Source organism: Emydura macquarii, unplaced genomic scaffold (assembly GCF_026122565.2).
Source record: "Emydura macquarii macquarii isolate MOO-44397 ecotype Brisbane River unplaced genomic scaffold, CSIRO-AGI_Emac_v2 contig_2205, whole genome shotgun sequence".
In the NCBI taxonomy this organism is placed as follows: Eukaryota; Metazoa; Chordata; order Testudines; family Chelidae; genus Emydura; species Emydura macquarii.
In genome coordinates this window covers 33,416,772-33,441,908 of record NW_027132342.1, presented here as the reverse complement: position 1 = coordinate 33,441,908, position 25,137 = coordinate 33,416,772, and the positions used below count along the sequence as shown (strand labels likewise).

Below are 25,137 nucleotides of genomic sequence, written 5' to 3'. Positions count from 1 at the left end.
AAGTGGCTCAGCAAATTCAATCTTTCAGCATAGAAGCTGCTTTACAATAAATGTTCCCAGAGGTGAAGTAGTTAAAATATGTTTAACTGTATGTTTGCAAAGTTTCCCAGGGGAAAGGTGAAGATTGATTGCTACGTTTGCTATGGTATCTTAGAACTGTGACGTCAAATCTTTGTGTTTAGTTTTTCAATTCCTTATCTTGAAAAACTGTTTTGTTTAAAGTGGGAGAGGACTGAGTGCATATACTTAGATGTACGTGACAAGTACTAAATAAAAATACTTGCAATAAAAAAGGATTTAAAGTAAATAAAATATTTCAGAAGTTTATTGACATTAGAATGCACATTGCCCTTGAAGAATGTCTCCTCACCTTCTTTCTAGAAAGCATCTCTGATTCTTTGCAATTCATGTTTGAAATGGAAACAATCAGTATACAAAATGTAATCCAGAGAGCTGCTAAATGAGATCAGATTTAAAAAAAAAAAACCAAACAAACAAGGTTTTGCATGTAGTTCAGGGAACTGGAGTTAAAAAGGATTTACCATAAAATTTTTACAATTTGGCCAGTCATAAATGTTATGGCAAAATATATTCTAATGGTCTTTTAGAGTCTTTATTGTAAATTATTTAGTGACTTTTTGTTCGGCAATTAATCACATTATAAAATAGTGTTGTTCACATCAGACACTTGGTGTAAACATGAACTTTTTACATTCCAGTCCAAGGAAAGAATAGATCAGAGTAGAAGTAAGATTTTATTTAGAGTATCTTTCCTCTGACACAGTTATGTTGTACACTTTTTTTGTGTGACACCATATCATTGTGTGGCACAAGCTATTTAAAACTGTTCCTTTGTATCTAGTGATGTTCTTATTTGAGCAGATGATGCAGCTGGGCTTACTCATTGGAACTGACTTTAGAAGTAAAGAAGTAGTACTTGTCTCTGGTGTAAGATGTATTGGGAAATACAGTGCTGATGTGTAAAAAAAATATACTAGCAAAAGACTGCAAAGGAGCCAATTCCTGCAAATTTCTAAAGAGGAACATTGAGTTAAGTATGGTGCCTGTCCCCAACATCCAGGCAGTGAGATCATTTAACTTAGGAGTAATTTTTTTACATAACCTTTTAAAAAAAACTTTTTGTGCCATTGTGGAATCTTTTTGGTACTTCCTTGTTCTGTGATGCTATATCAGAATGCCCACTGTGACATTACAAATAGCAGGAATTGCAATGACGTTTTGGATATCTAATGTTCTGGGTTAACATCCGTGCACAGGAAAATACCAAATGGATATTGGAAAAGAAGAAAAGATTTTTTTGGGGGTTAAAAAAAAATAAATAAATAAAAAGGGATGGGGGGAGAGGGCAGGTTAAACTTATTTTTGTATTGAATTCCACACCTCCTTTTCCCCAGTTTAGATGAGCTGTGCTAGTTCACTTTTAAGTTTTTGGTGCAAGAGCAGACCTCTTCCAAAAGTGAACTAGCATAGAGTATGGCAGCTATTTAGACCTATCTCTTCAGTTGCTTATGTTCTACCAGAGTTATAATGATAAATATTCCCAATGCCAAATATACTGGAAGTGCACAACCAAAGGTTATGTACATTTACAAAAAAACAAACATGCTATAACTAGAGACATGCTCTACAGAGAGGCAATTGATATATTACAGTGAAAATAAACAGAGGTAACATTTATTTTATATCTTCAACACAGAGTATATCAAAATTCTTGCTTTCACTTCTCTGGTAACTTATTGAGTTGGAGAGAGAGACCTTTTGCATGGCAACACATCTATAATAATGCATAAAGCTTGTTAATCCTGTTTGGTAGAATAGCTGATACCACTAGCTGTACAACTTGCTAACAGGACCAGTTGAGATGTCATTCAAATACTAAGCTTTGTTTTCAGTACCAATAGTATGACTGAAGGCTATTTGACTCTTGTATTCTTAATCAGTTTAATGCATAATTCTGCACCTTATTCTTTGGAGACTTGGTGTATATCTGAATATGGTTTCAGATCTCTACCATTCTAGTCAACTAAAAAAATGGAATCCTAAAACACATTCCTATTCTTCATACTTACTTAAGGAAATACAGGCATGTCTTTCCACTAACTTGTGTGGCAATCAATTTATAGATATTGTCCCCTTTCTTTTACTGTTTAGAGTAAAATGTTTACGCTAATGTTTACTGAGTAAAAAGAAGCAAGATATTAATCAATAAGCTGCAACTATACTGATCATCCACGCTACATTAGCCTCTAGCAGATCCATACCACATAATGCTGCCCTGGTATGGTATCGGGACTATAGAGTGTTGCAGTCTGGCTATATCTTAAGGGAAAGAAATAGCAGATGTGGATAAAACATACAGGGTTCAGTTTAAGTGGCTTTCACTAGCTGAATTATACAGCTTTCAGTCGCAGTGAAACAACCCCACCCCACTCTCTGCAGGTACCTCCTTAATCTTGAATAATCTTTTTCATTCTGATCCACCCCTACTCCAGTTCTGCCTTTCCTGGTCTTTTGGTTACACGTTGGCCACCCTTTTCACCCAACCCAATGGCTGATATTGGATGCATGTTGTTCTTCAGTCCATTAAGACGGCTGGGGGAGACAGGCACCATCCCTCCTAATTAGTATACAGGAGCAGCAAACAGACATCTAATACATTCTGGAGACTGAGGGAGGCATAGTGGGGCTGCATGGCTTTGGGAATGGTACAGAAGGGAGAACAAGCCACCAAACCATCCTTGAAGTTCTTTAGAGTGTGGTTCCTAGGATTTATTGGTAGGAGTGGGGAGACTTGGGGGATAGGTGGGACTCTCTCAGCTTGCTTGAACTTTCACGGGCCCTAGCTGGAGACTCACGAATGAAATAAGGCTTGACTACAAGCTAAATGAAAGTGTTTCGAGTGGTGCTGTGAATGTTGTGCAGCATGCTGATCTCTTGTGTAGTGGTTGTGGAGTGGTACATTAGTTGTTGACTTAAGGGGGGTGCACATGCAAGAAGAAGTATTTTCTGATTTTTGTCTGAGAGCAATCTAAGTTAAGTTTGCAATCTCCATGACTGGAGATTTAAAAAAAAAAATCACATACGTTAAAGTTGTTTTTTTAAGGTCTGTCCTGACACAAAGCAAATGCCGAATAGCTGATATTAACAGGTGGCAGAGAACTGAGGTTGGTCCTCCTCATGAATCTGCAGTATCATCTGTCCTACACCGAGCAAAGATGCTGTCACTGAGCTATGTGGGTATTGCACCTCACTGTTCTTGGCCTGAATTCTTTGGCATATATTTCTGTTACAGATTTGGTCTCAGCATGGGCTGGAAAATGAATGAATGCAGGCTGCTTTTTTGTCTTCTCACAGAAGAATGTGGCACCCTACTAGCATACATAATTTGTTAAAATCAAATATAGGTAGAACAAAAGTAGCTAGAATGCTTCTCTCTGTCAATTGTCTTGTATTACTGTTGATAACGAATGCAGCTAGAAGCATCTGAAATGTTTGCTAACAACAATGCAGTGATTTATAGCTTATAAGCTTTAGTTCTTGTATCAAATCTTCCCATTTTGTACTATTAACTGCGCAAGTCCAAGATACCAAACCAAATATTGTTCAGTTTAGTCGCTTGTTTCGGTTTCTTACTATTTTGGCTCCCAATGCCTGTTTAAAACAAGCAATAAAAAATAGAGAGAAATTCTGAGAGTCACTTTGATGTAGGATCAAAACAGTAACTGTGAATTCAGGATTTGGGAATGACTCTTAGGCCTCATCTACACTGGCAGCAGTATGTAGGGTACATGGAGTTATATGCCGCAGTGAAAAGCTGGCTGCATCCACGCGGCAGCGTGTAGCTACATGCAGCAGTTAAAGGCTTTGGCAGGGGGCAGTGGAAAGCTCCTACTGCCTCTACCAGCCAGTCTTTCCCTGTGGCAGGAAAAGGCTTTGGCAGCAGGGAGGCAGCAGGACACCCTACGCTACTAAAAATAGCAGAGTAGACGTGGGAGACGTAGCTTTGGCAGATAGGGTATGTACCCTAAGGTTCTGGTGTGTCTTTACTCTGCTTGCTTAAACAGTGCCTTATTACATTGCTATTACATTGCTACATTGCTATTTATACCTGTGCTAGTAGGGGGTGCAGCATATGTCCTCTACACGCCACTCTAAGTGAAGATATTGTATTAGACTAGCAAACCCAAAACATAACTAAATGCAGTGAGAAGGTGGTGATTCAGTTTCCTGCTGAAGTCAGTTTTCCTCAAACAGGAAGCTTGGCCTGTTGGTGAATTCTTATGCAGTTCCCTCAGCCTCTTCCCCAAACAGTAATTCTAATGTTATGTGTTTGAGGACACAAAATAGCAAAGGATTCCGGTGATATCACCACCACTAAAAAACCCTGTATTTTATTTCTAATGGTCTGAATCTGCTTTAATCTTCTGCTAAATTACAGATAAGTGTGAAAATTAGTCTTCTGGGGAGTTGAACTCTGGACTTTGTCTAGCTCAGGCTTTGAAGAAAATACCATTTGTCCATGGTTACAGCTTCTTATGGCAAGATCCTGTTGTGGTACTTTCACAACATTTTGTTTAATTGGCTCCTAAGTATAGAAACAAATGACTGATTAACTAGGGGAGCTAGTTTTAAAGTCTCTAGTTTCCCACAGCGTATCATTTTCTTATAATATTTGGAACTGATGAATGTTCTGAACTTCTTGCACATTTCTCTTGGATTTATTTTGTTTGCTCATAAAGCTTTCATACTAGTCCCAGGGTAACTTGTTCAAAACCTGTGTACACTAATTGTTGCTGAATATTGAACTGAATATTAAGTGGATTTTATCTTGAATACGAGATGAGCTTTATAGGTATAAATAGGCTTCTTTTGTCCGCAACAGATTGTGCGCAGTTCACATGATGTAACGTGTCTTCCACAAACTACAAGAGCATTTGCCCACTGGGTTTCAAATAAAATTAGCTTTCCACAGCTGTTGGCCTTTCAGTGCCAGGAGGCCATAGATGGAAATTCTGTTTTGTTTCTGTTATGAATAAAGAATCCCAAATATACTTCTGAGTTTTGCAAAGTTAATCCTTGAAGTGCATTGGAGTAAGTTTGGTTTTCTGGATGAATTCCATTGGAGGAACAATATAATTTTAGTGATTCAAAGTTTAGGATTAGCAGTTATATGTAAAGTAAATACATTCTCTGTTAAATTTGCAACACCACTGCAATTAACTATTGATCTCCATTAAGATTTATCCATCATTTTTAACTTTGTCCTCTTATGCAAGTTTATTGAATTCAGGATGGGCAAAAATGGCTCACCCGAAATAAGATCTGATATATGCATCACTTACGCAGAAGCCAAACTTCTTCAGTCTTGGAACTAGTTTGGTTGGCTTTTCCTGTTCATTTTTGTGAGTAGGATTTTGAAACCATGAGATAACTTAGTATGCATTGATCGTGCCTTCCTGGAGATCACTGCAGCTTTAATATATTACTGTTTTACCCTCGTGGCTTGTTTAACTACAGTTTTTTTTCCTTAGGCTAATTGTATGATAACTGGGCTGATTAGAATGGGAGGAAAATGAAAAAAACAAACGAATGTACACACACACAAAAGCAACCAAAAGCTATATGCTATTTTGAGCTATATATGTTTTATTTTACTGCTGCATTCAGGCGAATAAACCTGTCTTCTTATAAACTGTCTTCTTATGGCAGAATGTGATCTTAATTTGATGTATTGCAAAAAGAGACTCTAGATGCTTGGTTCTCTAGTTTTTAATACCTGTCTCCATCTCTTTGTATGGATTGTTTTAATACTCTTCATTTAGGAAGTGGGGAAAGGAGCCTTATTTAATACAGTTCACCGTCTCTAATGAGGTTGGCAACCAAATAATTTGCATGCTATAATGAGGTGTTTGTATACAGTATTTTTAAAAGACGAATGTATAATGAGTTGTAATGGAAAAGGGTATGGTGGGAGCAGATAATATTGCAAATGTGCAGACTAAAAACTGTTTAAAATCTTTCTCCACTGAAAGAGCACAGTTGAGAGATTTTACTTAAAAACAAAATACTTCTGAAAATTTGATTTTTGTAATCTAGTTAGTGACCTCTTCTGAGAGAGGTCTGTTCACGTTTCTCCACTACTTGCCATGTGAAGATTGAATGTTTAACACTGATCAGGTGTTCTTACAGCACATTGACCTAGGTAAAGTCGAACTCTGCCTACCTATTCCGTGTTTTGACAGGAATGCAGTGCTGACCTTCAGCTAGCCCCTGACTCTATATATCCAGATTTAAAAGGAGTGCATGTGTGGCTGCACATTCTTTTTTGGTGTGGTGAAGTGCAGTGGTGGCTCTGCCTCTGTTTCCTTCCTGGTCTTCTGCTGCTCTGCGCAGCCTGACTCCTGAGTTGAGAGGACATAGCCTTCCAGCTAGGTCACAGAACAGTCTCCCCCCATCTGGGATACCTTAAGTCCAAAATCAACACTAAGAAACATACTCTTCCCTTCTCTCAGGGAAGCCTTGAGAGGAAGCGGCTTCCCTCATTCCTGGCTCCTTCTGCCAGCCTTTTTTCCCCACAGTGAGAACTGAAGATCTCTTCTCCCTCACAGACAGGCAAATCCTGAGCTGGGCTTTCCATGTTTAGCTCCTCCCTAGAAGCAGGACATCTGTTTCATGTGTCCTGGGATGGGGCTGTTTGTGTCTGTAGCAGCCCGCTAGTCCTTTCCTGACTCATGTGGGGTTTGTAGACCCCACCACAGCCTGGTATGACAATCGGCAGAAACACCATCACAGTGATATTGAATCCTACCTTTTTTGGCCTCTACAAAGCTTCTCAGGGATTGGATGGGCATGGAACTAATGGGTTAATGATCTTCACGTGTATACACATGGGCTAAAAGTTCCTATTGGCTACAACTGCTTGGCTAGAGGTGTGGGCTCTCCAGTCCAGAATTAAGGTAGCCCAGATAGCACACAAGATGCTTGCATGTCTGTGCTGCGGCTAGTATCCTAACGTTAGCGTTTGGGGGACAACTGCAAAGGTGGTCTTTTCTCCTTGGCTTCTGGGATGTGTTAAGGGATGAGGCTCAGGAACCGTAGGAGAGGGTACTCGGTAGGGATTTTGTTGGTAGAGTTCAGATGGTGCATCTAAATATAACTCACTTTTCAAGATGCCGGAGGAATTCTGGGTATACTCTGGGGAATAAACTGGTAACTTTTCCCCTTAATTCACTTTGCATGAACTTTGATATGCATCCTCGTGGACTAGACCCTTAAGAAACATTGCCAACTAGTCTTGCACCTTAGGAAAAGCTGCTCCCTCCAAACTGTGCATCAGACTTTTTTCCCCCCCTTCTTTTTAGCTTCCTCCTAAACATGTCCTTCCAGTCTGAACCCTCAGTTTAATAGGGTAAAAAAATGGAAACTGTGGCTCCATTCTTGGTGACCTTCTCCCTCATTCAGTTAGATTGCTTTGGTTCCTGTAATTCTGGCAGGCCTTACAAATTGAAAGAAATATTCTGATGTCAGTAGTGGATGGTGTCCAGAGAAGAAACATCAGTATTAACAATGGACTCTGTCCACACTTTAATTAAAATCAAGTAGCTTCAGGTCAGTTCAGAAACTCTCCTTTTCAAACAGCTTTTCTGAAGGAAGGTAAAAAAAACAAACAGTGCACCATATGCAATCAAAATCTTTCCATCTCCTCTGAAGGCACCTCTGCATGGGAAGCCAACGTGGCCTCAGTGCCAGAGTTCCCCCCCCCCAAAAAATTTTTCTCTTAAAAACACAGAGCAACTTTACTTGCCATATTAGATAGCACAGAGCAATGTTGGTCCCTGTTAGGGAAATCCTTGGACAAGAGCAGCCAGTAGAGCTTCCAGAGCTGGAAAAATAGATCTCTGTATCTTTCCCACCTCTAAGAGATTCTGTTTGAGCATGTATGTGAATTGCATTAAAAAAGCACTCTGAGTAATTTATTAGATTGTTAATAAAATGCACCATTAAAAGTCCAGTTGTGATTGTGACTTAAACTTCAGTTTTCCTAGGAAGCAGTAAACCTTTCAGCCCTTTGAAATTTAACGTAAAATGTAATGTTGTATTACCAGCAAAATACACATGGTAAAATATTTTTTGAAAAGTTAAATTGCATTTCCGATGAATTTTCTTTTGGGGCGGGGGTTTCTGCTTATTATTAACAAGGTCAATGGCAGAAGTGCATACAAAGTCCTGTTCTTAACAGCTAGTTGGGGGAGGCATGGGGGAACTGCCTGATATTTAAGCAGTTTGCTATTGGAGGGATTTGCAATGAGTTACAAGCCATGCTTGCAGTGTGACAGCGAGAAGATACTAATTACACCATGATCCCTTCAGGGTGGGGATGGCCTTTTGCGTGAGTTCTTAGAATGCCCGGTGCAATTGGGCGCCAGTCTTTTGGGTGTTACCTCAATATAAATACTTCCTATTAAGGAGAGAGCTAGGGAATGCTGTTGTCTTGGATGCCTAAAATCAGTTTTAACTTCATTTATTGTACATTTCCTTTCTTTATAATGCTTTCCTTTTCACAATAATGTAGAACCCTGCTGTTCCAACTGCATGCTGGTGGCTTAACATTTATCATCCACTTGATTCAGAGTGGTAGGTCTCTTGTATGCTAGTAGGTTTTGCAGAAACATTTGGTGGTTTTTGTGGTGTGGAACACTGTGTTATAGTGCCTGAGCAGAGGCCAACAGCTTTGTTTAAACTTTAACCAGAGGCTGATTCAAACCAATTACCCCAGAGAATGAATCCTGGCACCTTGCATTAATGCTATATGTAGATTCTGTGAAAGAGACCAAGAAGGCGTCCAGATATTCATGCAGTTTAAGGAGTATTGTTGTTGATGTCTAGAGGCACTCTTGTTCCTTCAGGGTTCAGGCCAGAGGAAAGGTGAGTTGGGGAAACAATTTGAATGAAAGCACTGAATGCAACAAACATATACAGATTCCTCTACAGCTTGTTTGTCTCTTGCTGTTTTGAGTGCTCTGAATTCTAACTAAATATTGTATATACATATTTTTTCCTTTTCAGACCTCTAGGGAAAACTGAACTTACTAAGAGAGAGAAATGTTGGCACACACGTGGATGGTTTTGAAATCTATTGCTTTTAAGTATTTTGCTTCCTCTTTTTTTTTTTTTTTTTTTTTTTTTTTTTGGGGGGGGGGGAGTACATGCAGTCTGCGGGTCAGAAATCTATACTGAACATTATCAAGCACTGATTCTAGATTCCTTTTCCCTAACAACTAGAGCATTGTAAGCCCCAATCTTGCAAGCTGTTCTGCACAGTTAAGCTCCTATGACTGACCCAGAACAGCTTGTAGGATTGGGGGCTTTAATGCTTAATGAAATGGTCCATTTGGTCTCCCTGTTTTCCATCCTTTTTCACACCTACTTTTAAATTACTCAGTGATGTTAGAATTCCTCATCCACATTACACTTCCATGGTTGGTGTTCTTTAGGCTACATTATACTATAGTTGTAATGTTGCCAATTCTCTCAATTTTTATCGGGATTCTTGTGACAGTTGGCTGTTTTTTCCTAAGCCCTAGCTCATGGAGTCATGCAATTATATGGGAATCTGAGCTTTTTCTATTTTTAAAAAAAGAAAAGTAAATTTCTAGCTCTTACAGTTGCAGAATAAAGCTGGAAAATGTGACCCCTAAAGGCTAAGCCACCAGAAGGCAAAAAAGACCATATGTAGTATGTCTAGAAATGTCACAGTTTCGGGCGCCTGACAACTTCCACTTAAACACTTGCAGTTGGCAATGCTGTAGCTGCATTTTTCGATGATAACATGCACGGGTAGTGTTGTTTTTTTGTCTGAATGGAAATTCATATCCCAGGGGCCAAGAAATATTACTGTTCTGTACTCACCACCACTTCAGAGGAATTCTGTCATCCCAAAAGTGTGTGTTTGATGCTTATATTCATTGCACTAATCTTGGAATTAAGTACAATTTTAACTTTTTTAAAATTAATTTTTATAACAGCAAAACCCTTAATGTGTGCCACCTACAATGCCTAGCTAAAAGAAGGCTATTGTTGCTATCTCTCTCTATCTTTTCTATTGAATTTTCCACTCTCTTAATCCAAGAGGAAGGTGGGTTTTGGGCCAATTGAGCAAGGATCCCTTAGATTTGTAAACATTTAAAAATTCTTAGTTTAAAATTCTTTAATATGCTGAAGATGCACAGGGGCCTTGTAACAGTGGGTAAGCTAGAGAGGCTGCCAGATGTAGAAGAGAAGCTAGCCAAGTGTGTCCTTTTGGCCTGCAAAACCTTCAGCCATGGCTCCCTATACCTAGAGCCCTGCAGATCCGCGAATATCCGCTTTACAACTGCGGACCATTTCTTGTGGATCGTGAGTCGGATGGTCATGGAGGTCAGGACCTCTGTGACTTCTGGGGCAGGGCTGGAGCAGCTGTCAGCCAGGAGTGCAGTGAACAGCTAATCAGCTGTTAGGCTGCAGGCAGGGCTCAATAGCTCTTAGGTGGGAGGGCGGGGCTGAACAGCTGTTAGGCAGCTGGCTGTGGTCAACCGCCTACCATCAGCTGTTTGGGGTGGCAGGGGCTCAACAGCTGATGGTAGGCTTCTGGCTCCAAAACAGCTAAATGTGTGGGTGTGGATGCGGATGCGGTTAAATCTAAAAGAGGGAGGGTGGATTACGGGTCGGGTAAAAGTTTATTCCAGTAGATGTGGATCGGATGCAGGTCCACATGTTTGTATCCACTCTACCTATATCCTTCTGGGACCTAGAAATACAAGAGAGCTAATTTCATTGCTCATTTTTCAAAAGTTTCTGTCCTGTTTCTTGTAAAGATATTATTGAGAACATAAACTAATCTGTAGGGTTGAAAGTGTCTCACGGTTCTTCCCTGTTCAGTTGTTTTGGTCTTCACTACATCCCCTGGCAACAAGAATCACAGGTTGACTGTGCATTGTGTGAAGAATTACTTCCTTGTGTTTGTGATTAAATTAATAGGTTTAACAAGTGACTTCTGGTGCTTGTGTTATGTGAATGGGTAAATAACACTTCCTTCTTCTTCGAGTGCTTGTTCATGTCCGTTCCACTATAGGTGAGTGCATGCTTCCGTGCATGGTTCCTGGAATTTTTTTCCCCTTACAGATCCCGTAGGGCCAGCTCTGGCACCCCCTGGAGCCCCACGCTCATGCCGCAGCATATGAAGCTCCTCCGACCCTAAGCCCCCATAGTTCCTTCTTTCTGCCCGTGACGGTTGCTGGAACTAGCCTTGCTCTCAGCAAGTACTATTCCTCTTGTTTGAACTTGTTTGTTATTCTAAGTTAATTTTAGTTAGGTAGTGGTTAAATTTTGTTTAGAGTAGTTAGAGATAAGGCAGATCCCTGCGGGGACTTTGAGCAGCTGGACTATGCCCAGGTCACCAGGATTCAAGCCATGTGCCTCCTGCGGGAAGGCCTTCCTGCTCAGCGACCCCCACGACTTCTGCCTTAAGTACTTGGGGGAAGCACACAGAAAAGAAAAGTGTAAGATCTGCAGGGCTTTTAAACTGAGAACTCAGAAGGTCCGGGAAATCCATTTGAAAGCCCTGCTGATGGAGGCAGCGCTCCACCCGGCATCCAAGCTGGCCCGCTCCACCTCTGCACCGAGTGTGACCTCGATACAGAGCGCACCGCTGGCACTGGCCTCGACTCGGCACCGTGCAACATTACTGGCATCAAAGAGGAAGAAGCAGCATGCGGAGCATGGACACTCCCCTGCGCCATCGGTACGGGCAGGGTCAAGTATGGAGATGCACCAGTCCCGGCCCGTTGAGTCTTCTCTGGTGCCTGGGAGTGGGAGAGTGCCCCTACCGACGCCATCGACACCGGAGGTTTTTCAGGCGGCAAGAGCCTTGTTGGCTTTGCCTATGGCACCTCCGTCCCCCCCTCCGCTGAGGGAGAAGGGGCTAGTGTCATGGGGGAAACTCGTGTTGGGTCCCCTTGAAGGGCAGTGGAGATCCCTGGTACAGGGAGGAAGATTTCCCACTGGACGGTCTCTGGGGGTAGAGCAGAGCCGCTCCCCCAGCAGTCGCTCCAAGTCGGCGTCATCGAGCTGACCTGCACCAGCATGGGACGTGGAGTCTCCCTCTCGGTGCCGACGTTGATCCCCGGCACTGGAGGCACCGCATGCAAGGAAGCGGCACCGGTTGAGGTCTGCCAGGCAGCGCTCGGACAGCTCTCATTCCAGATCCCCGGCACCAAGGAGTTCGCCCGCACCGAGGCGGCGCAGAACCCGATCGCCGTTGGAGGACCTGGCAGTGCGCAATCCACGATGCGGAGCCCGGTCACTGAAGTCCGGCTCAACACTGAGGAGTTAGGAGCGGCGTCGACCTCGGTCACCAAAGGTGTCTAGAGAGCCGCAAGGCAAGTGGCACCAGAAACCATCGGTACCGAGACGACGCTCCAGTACTTCTAGCTCTTCAGAGAGCACCTCCGTTCGTTGGTACCGCTCATGGCGACGGAGGCTGTCCTTATCCTCCTCCAGGTTGGAGGCATCGAGAGGGCGGTCCCCTGCATGGAAGGGTGCCCGGGACCGAGGATGGACATGGCACCGCTGGTCCAGTGGCTCAGGGTCTCCCGGGAGGTGGGGGGGTGAGACGGTCGTCGGGAGAGCCTACGCCCCCACAAAGTGTCACAGCAGGTGGTGTAGTCAGCCCTGGTTTGGCCCCAGGGTCAATGGCTGCAACAATGGCCTTATTGGGCCCCTTGGGGTATCCAGATGGGGCCGGGGCCCCAATCCCTTATGTCATTGGGGGTGCAGTCCATGAGGAGAAGGCCTATAGGCACCACTCCTCGGACGAGGAGTTGGACTCCATGGAGGGACTGTCAACGGGTGCAACCCTTCGTCATGAGGGGGGCGCACCTGCAGGACACACCTCGGCAGTCCTCTTCCTCCTCACCGGATGAGGCAGTCTCCCGGGACCACTCGGCGCCACTGGAGGATTTCAGGGTGCACCAGGAGTTGCTCAAGCGGGTGGCCTCCAACTTGGGGCTGGAGGTGAAGGAGTTAGAAGAGGCTGAAGATAGCTTCTTTAATATGCTGGCAGCGGCTGTCCCAGTGAGAGTGGCTCTCCCAGTCCACGAAAGGGTCCTTAAGATTGTAAAGGCCCTGTGGCAAACCCCTTCCTCAGTTGCCTCTACATCAAGGGTGGCCGAGAAAAAATATTATGTCCCGGCTGAAGGGTTTGAGTATTTGTTCACTCACCCCGCCCCGGGAACCCTGGTGATAGATGGGGCTAACCAGCAGGACAGGCAAGGTCAGCCAGGGTCCACTCCCAAAAACAAAGACAATAAGAAGCTGGACTTGTTTGGGAGAGAGGTTTATTCCACGGCAAGCCTGCAGTTCAGGATTGCCAACCATCAGGCCCTCCTGGGTGGATGCAATTTCAACCTGTGGGACTCCTTCAGTCGGTTCTCTGAGGACCTGCCTCAGAACCAGTCTGCAGACTTTACCACCATCATGGAGGAAGGAACCACAGTGGCTAGGGCAGTGCTCCAGATGTTCTGTGACGCTGCTGACTCGGTGGGCAGGGCCATAGCCTCTGCATCTGCATAAGAAGGTGCTCAAGCATCTTAGAAGGGGAAATCAGCCTCTCAGCTTGTCTTCAGCTCCCCAGCAAGGGCCCACAGGAGGTCGGGCAACTAGAAGAGACAATTTTGATGTTGCGCCCGAGGGTGGCGCTCCGACTGCTCTCCTGGATCCACGCTGTCCCTTCCTGAATAGGTTAAGGCCCTTCTGTCCTGAATGGACAAAGATCACTTCAGACCATTGGGTCCTTGGGATAGTCTTAGGGGGCTATGTCCTACAGTTTACTTCTATCCCCCCCCCCCCCCAACAACCCTCCCCCTCTGTCCCTCTTCAGGGACCCCTCTCACGAGCAATTCCTCTTGCAGGAGGTGGACACCCTCTTCAACATAGGAGCAGTGGAAATGGGGCCCCAAAGCAGAAGGGGGAAGGGGTTTTATTCGACGTACTTCCTCATCCCCAAGGTGAAGGAGGGTCTGAGACCCATCTTAGACCTGTGTCGTCTAAACAAATGTCAAATGACTCAGGTTCCTCATGGTCTCCCTAGCCTCCATAATCCTTTCCCTGGATCCAGGAGACTGGTATGCCGCCCTTGACCTCAAGGACGCATACTTTCATGTGTCTATCTTCCCCAGTCACAGGCGTTTTCTCTGTTTCACGGTGGCTGGCTCCCACTACCAGTTTACGGCCCTACTCTTTGGCCTATCCTTGGCTCCAAGGGTGTTCATCAAGTGTATGGCAGTAGTGGCTGCCCACCTGAAATGAAAGGGTGTGCAAATTTTTCATTACCTGGACGATTGGCTGTCCAGATCCCAAGTGCAGGAGAGCATGACCCACACTTGTTCCACGTGCAGCAGGGTGAGACTCCTCATAAATGAGCAGAAGTCCACACTAACCCCAGTGCAATACACAGAATTCATTGGGGCCACCCTGAACGCTTCCCAGGCCAGAGCCTTCCTGCCTCAACCACGGTTCGAGGCAATGGTCTCTATCATCTCCCAGCTGCACCGATGCCCTATGACAACAGCCAGGCACTGCTTACAGCTGTTAAGCCAAATGGTAGCCTGCACATACGTAGTGAGACTAGCTCGCCTGAGGCTCAGACTGCTTCAGGCATGGTTGGCCTCGGCACATGTGCCTAGCAGACACCCATTGAACCGGGTGGTCACAGTTCCCCCGCCGGTCTTAGCCTCCCTAAACTGGTGGCGGACTCCCAAGGCAGTGATGAAGAGCGTTCCGTTCAAGGAACTGGTCCCGTTGGTCACTCTAATTTCCAACACTTGGGATGTAGGATGGGGAACCCACATCAGCGCCAACCTAGGCACTCAGGGGCTCTGGTTGGGGGGTGGAGAGGCACCTGCACATCAACGTGAAGGAACTGAGGGCCATTCGCCTAGCGTGCAAGGTATTCCTCCGATTCTTGACAGGGAGAGCAGTGCGGGTGCTGACGGACAGCACTGCAGCCATGTTTTACATAAACAGGCGGGGGGAGCACGCTCCTTGGTTCTCTGTGAGGAAGCTATCCATCTGTGGGACTTTGCCATGAGGCATGATTTCCACTTGACTGCCTCTCACCTCCCGGGAGTGAGGAACGACGAGGTGGATCGCCTCAGCAGGTCATTTCTACTTTGCCACGACTAGTCATTGCACCCAGAGGTGGTGGCTATGATCTTCCAGAAGCAGTGCATTCCCCAACTGGACCTACTCATGTTGGCCTGAAACATGAAGTGTCCGAGGTTCTGCTCGCCCCGGGGTCACGAGACTAGGTCGATTTCTGACACATTCCTCATGGACTGGACAGGGACCTTCATGTACGCGTTTCCGCCCATTCCGCTCCTGTCCGAGGTCCTGGTGAAAATAAAGGACAGGGCAGATGTTATACTCACCACTCCAGCCCGGCCAAGATAGCACTGGATCAGCATGCTGCTGGACCTTTTGATCGCCCCACTCCTGAAGCTCCTGAGGCATCACGACCTTCTATCCCAAGACCATGGTCACCTGTTGCACCTCCCCTGGTGACTCCCTGCACCTCACGGCCTGGAGGCTCTATGGCTGACGGAGGAAGAGAGAGCCTGCTCGGTGCAGGTCCAACAAGTCCTGCTTGGCAGCAGGAAGCCTTCTACACAGGTTGTGTATCGGGCTAAGTGGAACGGTTTACCTCTTGGGTGGAGTCCTGGGGCATTCCATCCAGCCTCTTGCCTGTACAGGCGATCCTGGAGTACCTGCTCCAGCTAAAGCTCCAGGGATTGGTGCTGGCCTCACTGAAGGTTCACCTGGCAGCCATTTCGGCTTTCCGTTAGCTGCTAGAAGGGAGATCGCTGTTCTCCCACCCCATGTCGGTCAGGTTCCTCAATGGAGTGGAGAGGCTTTATCTGCAGGTCCATGACCCGGTGCCTCCCTGGGATCTCAGCCTGGTCCTCTCGAGACTCACGGGGCCTCCCTTTGAACCCATGGCTTCATGATTGCTACTCATGCTTTCATGGAAGGTTGCCTTCCTGGTGGCCATTACCTCAGCTAGGAGGGTCTCTGAAATTAGGGCCTTGACCTCAGAGCTCTCTTATACAGTATTCTATAAGGACGCGGTTCAGCTGAGGCTGCATCCAGCCTTCCTGCTCAAGGTGGTTTCCCAATTTCATTGTAATCAAGATATTTTTCTCCCCATGTTTTTTCCCAAACCGCACGGTTCGGAGGAGGAAAGTTTTTTTCTATATTTGTAGCCTCTGTAATCTCCCTGAGCATTTCACAATCACCATCACCATCCTAATAGGTGACCGGTAGCATAGTCCTACGGCTATGCTCTTTCTTATTCAAGCACGGAATTTTTATCCATAGAGATTCCATGGTACAGTTTGATTCATTTAAAATTGTTACTATATTTGACTCTAAACTTTCGTTCACTTACAGTGCCACTCCCCGACTAGCATGACCTACTGTGGTGTTCCTATATATTTTCTTGTATTACTGTGTTTCATTAACTATCGTCATTCCACTTAGTTTCTGTGATGCTTGTTATATTATTATATCCTCATTTAATACTAGGCACTCAAGTTCACCCGTTTTAGTATTTGGACTTCTAGCAAAATGTGTCAATGTTTAGTTGTTTGCCTTCATGTGATGTAATTGAATAGAACTCATTTGTTTGACTGTTTCTCTTCAGCTCCTTCTGTACTTTATAAACTGTAACTGGGTTCAGAAAAGAATTAAATAAGTTAGGTCCATTAATGAGGATTAGCCAAGATGTTTTTAGGGACACAACCCCATGCTCTGAATGTCCCTAAGCCTCTGACTGCCAGAACCCGGGACTGGACAACGGGATGGATCACTCAATAGTTGCCCTATTATGTTCCTTCCCTCTGAAGCATCTGACAGCAGCCACTTTTGGAAGTCAGGATACTGGGCTAGATGGACCATTGGTCTGACTCAGTATGGCCATTCCTACAATCAAGGGTGGCCTTTGGAGCTTGTGTAAAACAAGGCCTCATGTCTATTGATTTGGTGTATTTGTTTATTTTAATGTGTTTGGTGACGATCTCAGCCCATTTTGGAGCTGTGAGGCGTTGCCATTCAGGCTGCCACACATGGCATTATTGTCACCATCTTGAGGGTTTATTGAGCAGTAGGAGTGTTTAATAAGCAGGAAGTCTCTTTTACATCCTTTATCATGCTGAACTGTGAGGGTTCAAGCTGGAGTGGATGAGAATCTTTTCCCGGAGGAAGACAAGCAACAGTGTGGTAGTGGGGGGGAATCATTTTATTGATCATGAAGAAGCAAAGCAGCCATCTGAACCACAGTTTGGCATCTGAAACTCAAAGCAAAATTTAGAATAAATGTACACCAAGTAAAACAGCTGGGTTTCACGTAGTCCTAGTAAGATTACACTCTCCAAACCCAAACCGAGGCTGAGAGTAACCAAAGCACTTAAGCCCACATTTAACGGTTAATGGGGCTACTCAGGAGCTTAAAGTTAAGCACATGTGCAAGCGCTTTGTTGGATCAGGATTTATAAGAGTATGTAAGTATGTAAGAGTATGGAGTATGTAAGGGAGAAAAAAACTAATAAGGTGCAAAATTTGCTTTAAAATGCCAGTCTTCTCTGAATCACAGCTAGGAAACTTAATACATACACCAATAGCTCCTCCTTTTCTGATGATCCTCTGAGGAATGAATCTTTTATCTCAAGAAGTGTTACTCCTAAAAGATCATCATTTGGGCTATCTCTGATATTTGATTATTTTATAATTACCTCTCTTTTTTCTTTAAATGTAGAAATCCTTTTAAAGATGAAAAGGAGCACAGTTTAGCTTCTCATACAGTTCTACAGGCTAATACTTTATTAGCATTATTTAAAAAGGAAAATAAATCCCTCCCTGCTCCTCCACTCACATTTCTGCCTTATTTCATTATGGAGCAATGCTTGAAGATTAAAACAAAGAATGTTCTTGCTCTCTATCAAGTTTTTAACATTGAGAACAGCTCCCTTTTTATTTCATTTTTTTAATTTTATTTTAAAGATGTGTATTCTGGCTTGGATCACAAGTGAAACTGAGTTTATGGGATTCATTCAATTCCCTAGTGGACATTTGTCCACATCAGAGAAACATCCCACATTATCACAGTTTTGGCAGCCTTTTCTCCATAGAGGTTTAAGACTGGAATAGCAAGGAAATTGTAGATCAGGAGTGAGGCGTATTGGCAAAGCTTTGACAATTACATAGCACCTGCCTGCACTATGCCTTCGTGTGTCCTGTGCTGTTGGTTTATTATTTTAGTAATACAGTAACCAGATTCACACTCTGTTGGGCATGAGAGAGAGAAAAGAATTGCATAGATTATTAAAGTGGTGCTTCTAAATTCAGCTACCAGACTTCCACTTATGAGTTATATGGTCAGACCCCCATGTACCTCACTGGAAATGTGTTGTACTGAATATATTCTAGTGGTAGCTTTAAAAAAAGTGACACGGCAAAGCAAACATTCAAAACAAGTTTATGAATGCCATCTAGCAATCCCCTTCCCCCTCATCCATCACTCTCAGAATTTGTTAAAGGAATAACTCTGTAACAGAGTATTTTTACCTATTAAAGTGTGACTGTCTCTGGGAGACAGGCTATCCCTGCAGTAAGTGAGCATTGACAAAATATTGTGTGTTGCTGTAGGTTTTTATATTACGCTCTTCATTGTAGCATCAGAGTGTATGTCTACACTGCAGTGAAACACCTGTTATTGGCCCATGTCAGCTGACTCAGGATCACGGGGCTCAGGCTGCATGGGGTTGTAAAATTGCAGTGTAGACTCTCAGGCTGGACCCTAGGCTTTGGGACCCTCCCCTCTCAAGGGGACTCAGAGCCAGGACTCTAGCTGGAGCCTGAACATCTACACTGCAATTTTACAGCCCTACATTCCAAGCCCCACTTGCCCGAGTCAGCTGACACGGGCTAGCCACACAGGTGTTTAATTGCAATGTAGATATACCCAGAGTGCCCTGGAGTAGTGCATTAAGCAGTGTGACTACCCATCTGCCACGATGTGGAATAAGACTGATAGATCAGCAAATTGCCTGGAGGGATGGTTTTGGACTGATTTAGATACCTTATTCAGAAGTTTGAGATCCTGTTTTGTGAGTCTTACTTCAAAAGATCATCAAAAGTTCTTTTTTTAAAGAATAAATTTAAACTAACTTTCTCCCTTTAGATATTCTTACCAAGGCTGTCTTCACTCTGGTCTGCAACTTGATTCAATCACATTCTGTTTTTGCTCTTTTACAGGTTTGGTTTCACTATAGTATGATTTTTAGCATCTGTCAGAATCCTCTGTGGACTGTTGAACAATGGGAGGGGAGAGGTGGGGGGACGGGGACAAACCACTGCCAGCTCCACACAGATTGAAGCCTGAACCTCAGAATCTGCTTAGCAGTAATGTATCCATCTAACTTTTAAGTCCTGATTGCTCAGTTCTGGGAATAGCATTAAATTCCAGCCAGTCATGATCTGCCAGGTCACGATTAAACTGTCTAGTTTGGGAACGAAGAAGGAAAAAGTATTGAATAAATCCATATACTGCAATCTTTGGAAAAGATAGGAATCCTGTAATTATTCAGATGTGCTATTTTGGTCACTTTTGATTTAATGCCACAGAGCTCTCTTACACTGATGTTAGTGGGAGTTACAAGGTTCTTGGCACTTTACCAGATCAAGCCATTGTTACAGAAATTGGGGTAATGCTGCCTACAATTGCAACACATGGATGCCAAAATATACAGGACCCAGGTGGTGCCTCCCCTGCCTCTAGCTATGTGGCTTTTGGAGAAAACTGTAGAGGCATCAACCAAAGACTCTAGCCAGCAGGGGCAGAAGCAGCCAATGCAGTGTCCTTGGGACATTTTCTACAGTTTTGCATGGACTTTTTCTGCCTTGTTCTGATTGGCTATTTACTCTAACACTTTTCCTTCTCCCCTCTGTTTTTTCATCTCGTCTTCACTCCACACCTACCCCTCTTTACCCTCTTCTCCCCAACCTTGCCTCCTTACACCCTGACCTTTCGTTTTCTTTCCCATTAGTTTATACCCTTCCTAAGTAAATCCACCCTCAAAATAACCCCCAGACCCAGGAAACTAACATGCTGTTTGTTGCCATCACATTGTTCACTTTGTGTTCTACCCCTGTCCCCTCAATGTGTCTGTCTTGTCATTTAGATTGTAAGCTCTTTGGGGCTGGGACCATCTTCTGCTCTGTATGGTGCTTATCACATTCTTGGTTTGCCCTTAGGCACTACTGTAATGAATAGGATTAATATAATTAGGTCCCTAAAATTACATTCCTAAAACCATTTAAGCAGGCTGGATTTTTCAAAGGGGTTTATGGGAATTAGGCACCCAGCTCCCATGAAAAGTCAGTGGGAACTGGGTGCCTTACATTCCAGTCCATCTGATAACCCCAGTCCTAAACAAGGGACTTGATTTTTTTCAAAACTGATGTGAACACAGCCGCTGTCTTTGGCTTCTTTGAGAGCTGCTAGACGCTCAGAGCTTTAGAAAATCAGGCTCCATATTTAAGTGCTGGTTTAGCGTTTCCGAATAAAAAAGAATCTGCATTTTTTTCTTTGATTAAGGTAAATAAATAAATAAATAAAGCACAACGTTCTGGTTACTCTGGTTAACTTATGCACATTACCCTCACGCCTTTACTGGTTACTCTGCTGCAAATGAAGCAATTCATGTTAGCCACTTGTTGCAGCATATAGACCAGGCAAGTTTTAAACAAATCTTTTGTCAAGTATATGAATCAGTGAAGATCTTTGAGGCAACTACTTTATCTGATGAAAGCTTGTTAAACATGTACAATGCATTCAAGTCTGTAATCTTTTCTTTAGATGCCATATTACCTTAATTACTATTAGATGAGAGAGACACAATGCTCTGTAATGAAACTTTAGTCTAGCGTAAAATAGCCATTAGTTTGGTGGGGGTTTTTTAAACTCAAACTCTTTTCAATTCAAACTGCCAGTCTCTGATGTGAATTTACTATACAGCCTTGGTGTGAAGAGGACAGGGAGGCTTTAAGGGGCTATGAACTGGCAGATTAAAACACAATGGGTCCACAGGTTTTTAAATGCATTCTGATTCCCAGGATGGACATGGTGTTCAGAATGTTTTGAGTGTCGATCATGTTGACATGTTCAATATCACTATAACTATCCCATGCAGCTTTTTTATATTGATCATTTTAAAGACAAGTTCTTTTCGTTTTAATACACAGCTTTATTTCTCAAATTATTTTCAAATCCTAGATATCTTCTCTTGAACCCAACCAGGGCTGTTAATTTCAAAGTTGATAATGAACTGAGCAAACCATACACAATGTGTAATCTCCTCTTGTTATAACATCTGCTTTTGCCTTGAACATTTAAACTAAAGGTGCTGCTTGCATACCATGGGTAATATTACATTGAATGAAACTTTCTTTTCCTTCTCAACTCTGCTTAGCTTTCCAGTGTGAGCATACAGGAAAAGATGAAGAAATGCAGTAAGTGTCTACCTTTTTGGAAAACAAATACTTCGTAATGGGTATTGAAGAAGGAGAAACTAGACAGGCATTCCATCTGAATAAATCCCCTTTTTCACTAATAGAAAGTAGTATGATGGGTCATATAAATTACCAGTAAAAATACATATTTTTGCAGCTACCATTCAAATGTTTCTTCTTGGGCCTTACGCAAATTCTTTACATGATATTAAAATGTGTACCTGTCAGGAGTGAAGAATGTGATCCAAAGTCTAGCTGTTGGTGACATTCAATCTTTTTTTTATGTATAGAGGGCAGAAAGGGGAGCCGGCCTGAGTATGAGTTCTACATCTTTCATATTATTTTAATTTCATTAACAAATACACCGTGTTAACATTTAAGGAATACATTTAATCAAATTAATATGTCCTTGTTTTGTTCTGAATAACAATATCCTGGTGTAAACTAAAGAGATTAAAGCCTGAATATGACTGAGCTGAATATTTACACGAAAGCTTCACTGCACTATTAGTATACTAACAGTGAAATCTTCCTAGATGAACACCTTTAAGTGCATCTCTGCATGGGGACTCTCAGGAAGTTAAGGCAAACCAGCTAAAAGTGTGAAGTCAATGCTCATCAGTTAAGGCACGTTAACCCCCATGTGGATGTTTTCATTCAGAAGTACAGTGGCCTCCATGATTAAGTTATAGTGAGCTAAGATCACTTTACTTCTGAATGAAAGCAGCCACACCTGGTTTAATATTCTTTAACTTATGCACATTACCCTCACGCCTTTATTTGATTTGCCTTAACTTTCTGGCGTCTCCATGTGGACATGACCTGAAAGAGGCTACCCATAGGAAGAAATCCATCTGCATGCAAACATGTTGTACCTTAACCAGTTTTTCAATGTAGTTCATTTTGGGAGTAAGAAGTTTATAAAATATACCAGTTTATTGCATAAACTGGTCTTCAGATAGGAAGACCATTGCATTGTTCTGTTTGGCAGGGTTATTATTCCCTTTCTAACTTTTATTTGCAAAAAGGCTGAAATATGGAAGACCTGCTTTTTTGTAAGATGTTGAGCTACCATTTCTGACTTATTTTTGAACATCTGTTGCATTGAATTTTTAGTATTCGAATAGTGAAAATCCTGGAGTTCTTATTTAGGTTTTGCACAGGGATGGAATGCTCAGAGCTCCCATTTCCTTCAGTGGTTTTTTTTGCCTGAATAAGGATTTAAGATTGATCTTCTCTTTAAGAATCAGATTCTGATTTGTTTTGTCCTGAGGTTTTAAGCTGTGTTGGTTGAATTCATAGATGGGGAAAAGTTTCAAGCTGCCTAAGATTTTTGGCTCTATGCTCTCAATACATCATTGAGCCTTTCATTGTTAAATCCCTACATGGTACTTTTAAAATTGACCACCTACATACTGTTGCCAACATTCCATGAGTCTCACGAAGATATATCATAATGAACTAAGATTTTTTTCTGAAAAACATGCACATATGTGAACAGGCATAGCTCCTGAGAACTCAAATATGAGAATAATGGACCCAATATAAGAAAAGTGAGCCAAAAAGAAATGGGATATTTTTTCTTCAAAATAAGTCTTTTAATTTTTTAATTCAAGCTTATGATTTATTTTGATCTGTCTTATGGATATTCAGCTTGCAGGGTTGGCAGTGCTGCATGTTGTTCCTTACATGAGTCTTATGATTGTTCTGCAGCCTAACAATCAATTTTTTTTTAAGACTGCTGAAAGATATGGACTCCTCATTTTAAAAGCATGACTAGACCTCGGGTATTTTATTCTAATTTACAGTCGCCAAGATTTAGTGATGGTAGCCAAAAGTCACTCATCACTTTTGATCTTCATCTTTCTTCCCTCTCCTCTGTCTTTCTTCTCGCTCCCCTAGTCTTCCATCCCACTCTGTTTCTTCTCCCTTTCCCTTGGTCTTTTGCTGCCACAGTTCTCAGTCTTGTCCACTTTTCCCGATCTCAGAACCGTGTCCTTCCCCTTTTCTTTTTCCCTCGCTGCCATCCAAACCTCCTTGCTTGTCCTGTTTCCCTTTGTTATTTCCTGCCTGGTTTACATACAGTAAATAGTGTGACAACTTGTCTGTGGTTAGTTATAGGAGTTGAATCTTAAAAAAACCCAAAACAAACAAAAAAAAGCAACTCAACCTGCATCCCCCCCCCCCCCCCCCAAAAAAACACACCCCCCCCCCCCCCCCCCAACAACAGACCAATCAACAAACAGATGAGCAGGGTAGCATGGCTGATGGTGTTACAGATGATTAGATTCCACTACAATGGAACTTCTTTATTCCTTTCTTGTGGCAGAATATTGCTGCCAATCTTAATCCTCTGTGCTGCTAATTGGGTCCTGCATTTTATATATATAATTATTTTTTGCTGGCTGCCAGTCAGATCGGGTTGGCCTCTATTTATTTGTTGTACTCAGGAAAGAGTAACTGCTAATTAGTGATCACACTACATTGACAAGGGAGTCATTTCATTTTGTTTTTCTTTTTTGAAACGGAGAGAGAGAGTAGAAGGGAGAAAGGAGGGGAGGATTTCGGGATCTTATTGTGTTTGCTGTCTACATGTATGAGATGCTTCAGTGTTTTGGATGGTTACCCTGTGTATTATCCCACAGGGTTGTGGTAGCTTGACCTCCACTTTAGTCTGTTGACCTTTGTCTTTCTGTTCAGGCTTGGGCCTGTCTAATGCTAATTAGGGTGCTGTTCACAGCTATGTTCTCTTGAAAGCAGGACCCTCTCCCAAGACCACATTGGTGGTCCTGAACAGACCAATGAAAAAAATTGGTTGCAACAACCTCCCTCTTAACTTTGAGTATTTACTATATTAGTACATATTTTGTAGTTAAGACCTGTTGAGGTCTTAGCCCTTTCATTTAGCACAAATGCTCAAATACTGCATTGACAAGGGCATACATATACCTAGAGAGCAATTAGTAAGGAACAAATTGGGATTCCTGCATATCATCAGTCAAGTGCAATGTTAATTCTTTTAATCATAGCTTTCAATTCAAAACACACTAATGAGAGAATTAGATAAAGGACTATTATATCTGAGGCACAGGCAATGAAGGATCTTTTGTGTAATAGGCCACTTTTGTGATCCTAATAAATGTAATATAGGGAAACTATCAAGCATTTGGTTTCAGTGTTTCAGAGACTAAGGTTTTGAAGCAGCTAAGGAGAAGACACATCTATGGTCAATATATAACTGACTCTTTTTAAGGTTTTGATCTCCCTCCTTGCCCCCTATGTTGCCATCATTCACTGTGGACTCAATTAAAAGTATGATTCTTGCTGATAAATTTCTCAACTACATTTCTAGCCATCTAGTATGAAATTATCACACTAGAAAACACCAATAGACTAATTAGCAGTCTTGCCAGTAACTGTGGCTGCTTTCTCTCTCACACTCACACTCACACTCACACACACAGAGAGAGCGCCTCTGAACTGTTCACTTTCTTTGTAGTGGTGGTCTTTCTCCCC

At 42.9% G+C, this 25,137-nt stretch overlaps 1 protein-coding gene across 4 annotated transcripts in view; it reads left to right on the top strand.

Annotated features, from left to right (window-relative positions):
• TMTC2 (transmembrane O-mannosyltransferase targeting cadherins 2) overlaps positions 1-25,137 on the top strand; it is a 330,806-nt gene that overhangs the window by 66,674 nt on the left and 238,995 nt on the right. Inside the window, exon 1 of one of the 4 annotated variants that reach the window (XM_067559870.1) lies at positions 8,761-8,946. The exons of 2 other annotated variants lie outside the window; for them this stretch is intronic. In XM_067559870.1, coding sequence (XP_067415971.1) covers positions 8,900-8,946 — 47 coding nt within the window. In that variant the 5' untranslated portion in view covers positions 8,761-8,899. Of the gene's footprint in view, positions 1-8,760; positions 8,947-21,585; positions 21,622-25,137 lie in introns of those variants that run through there. One more of the 4 variants, XM_067559872.1, reaches the window with a different exon arrangement.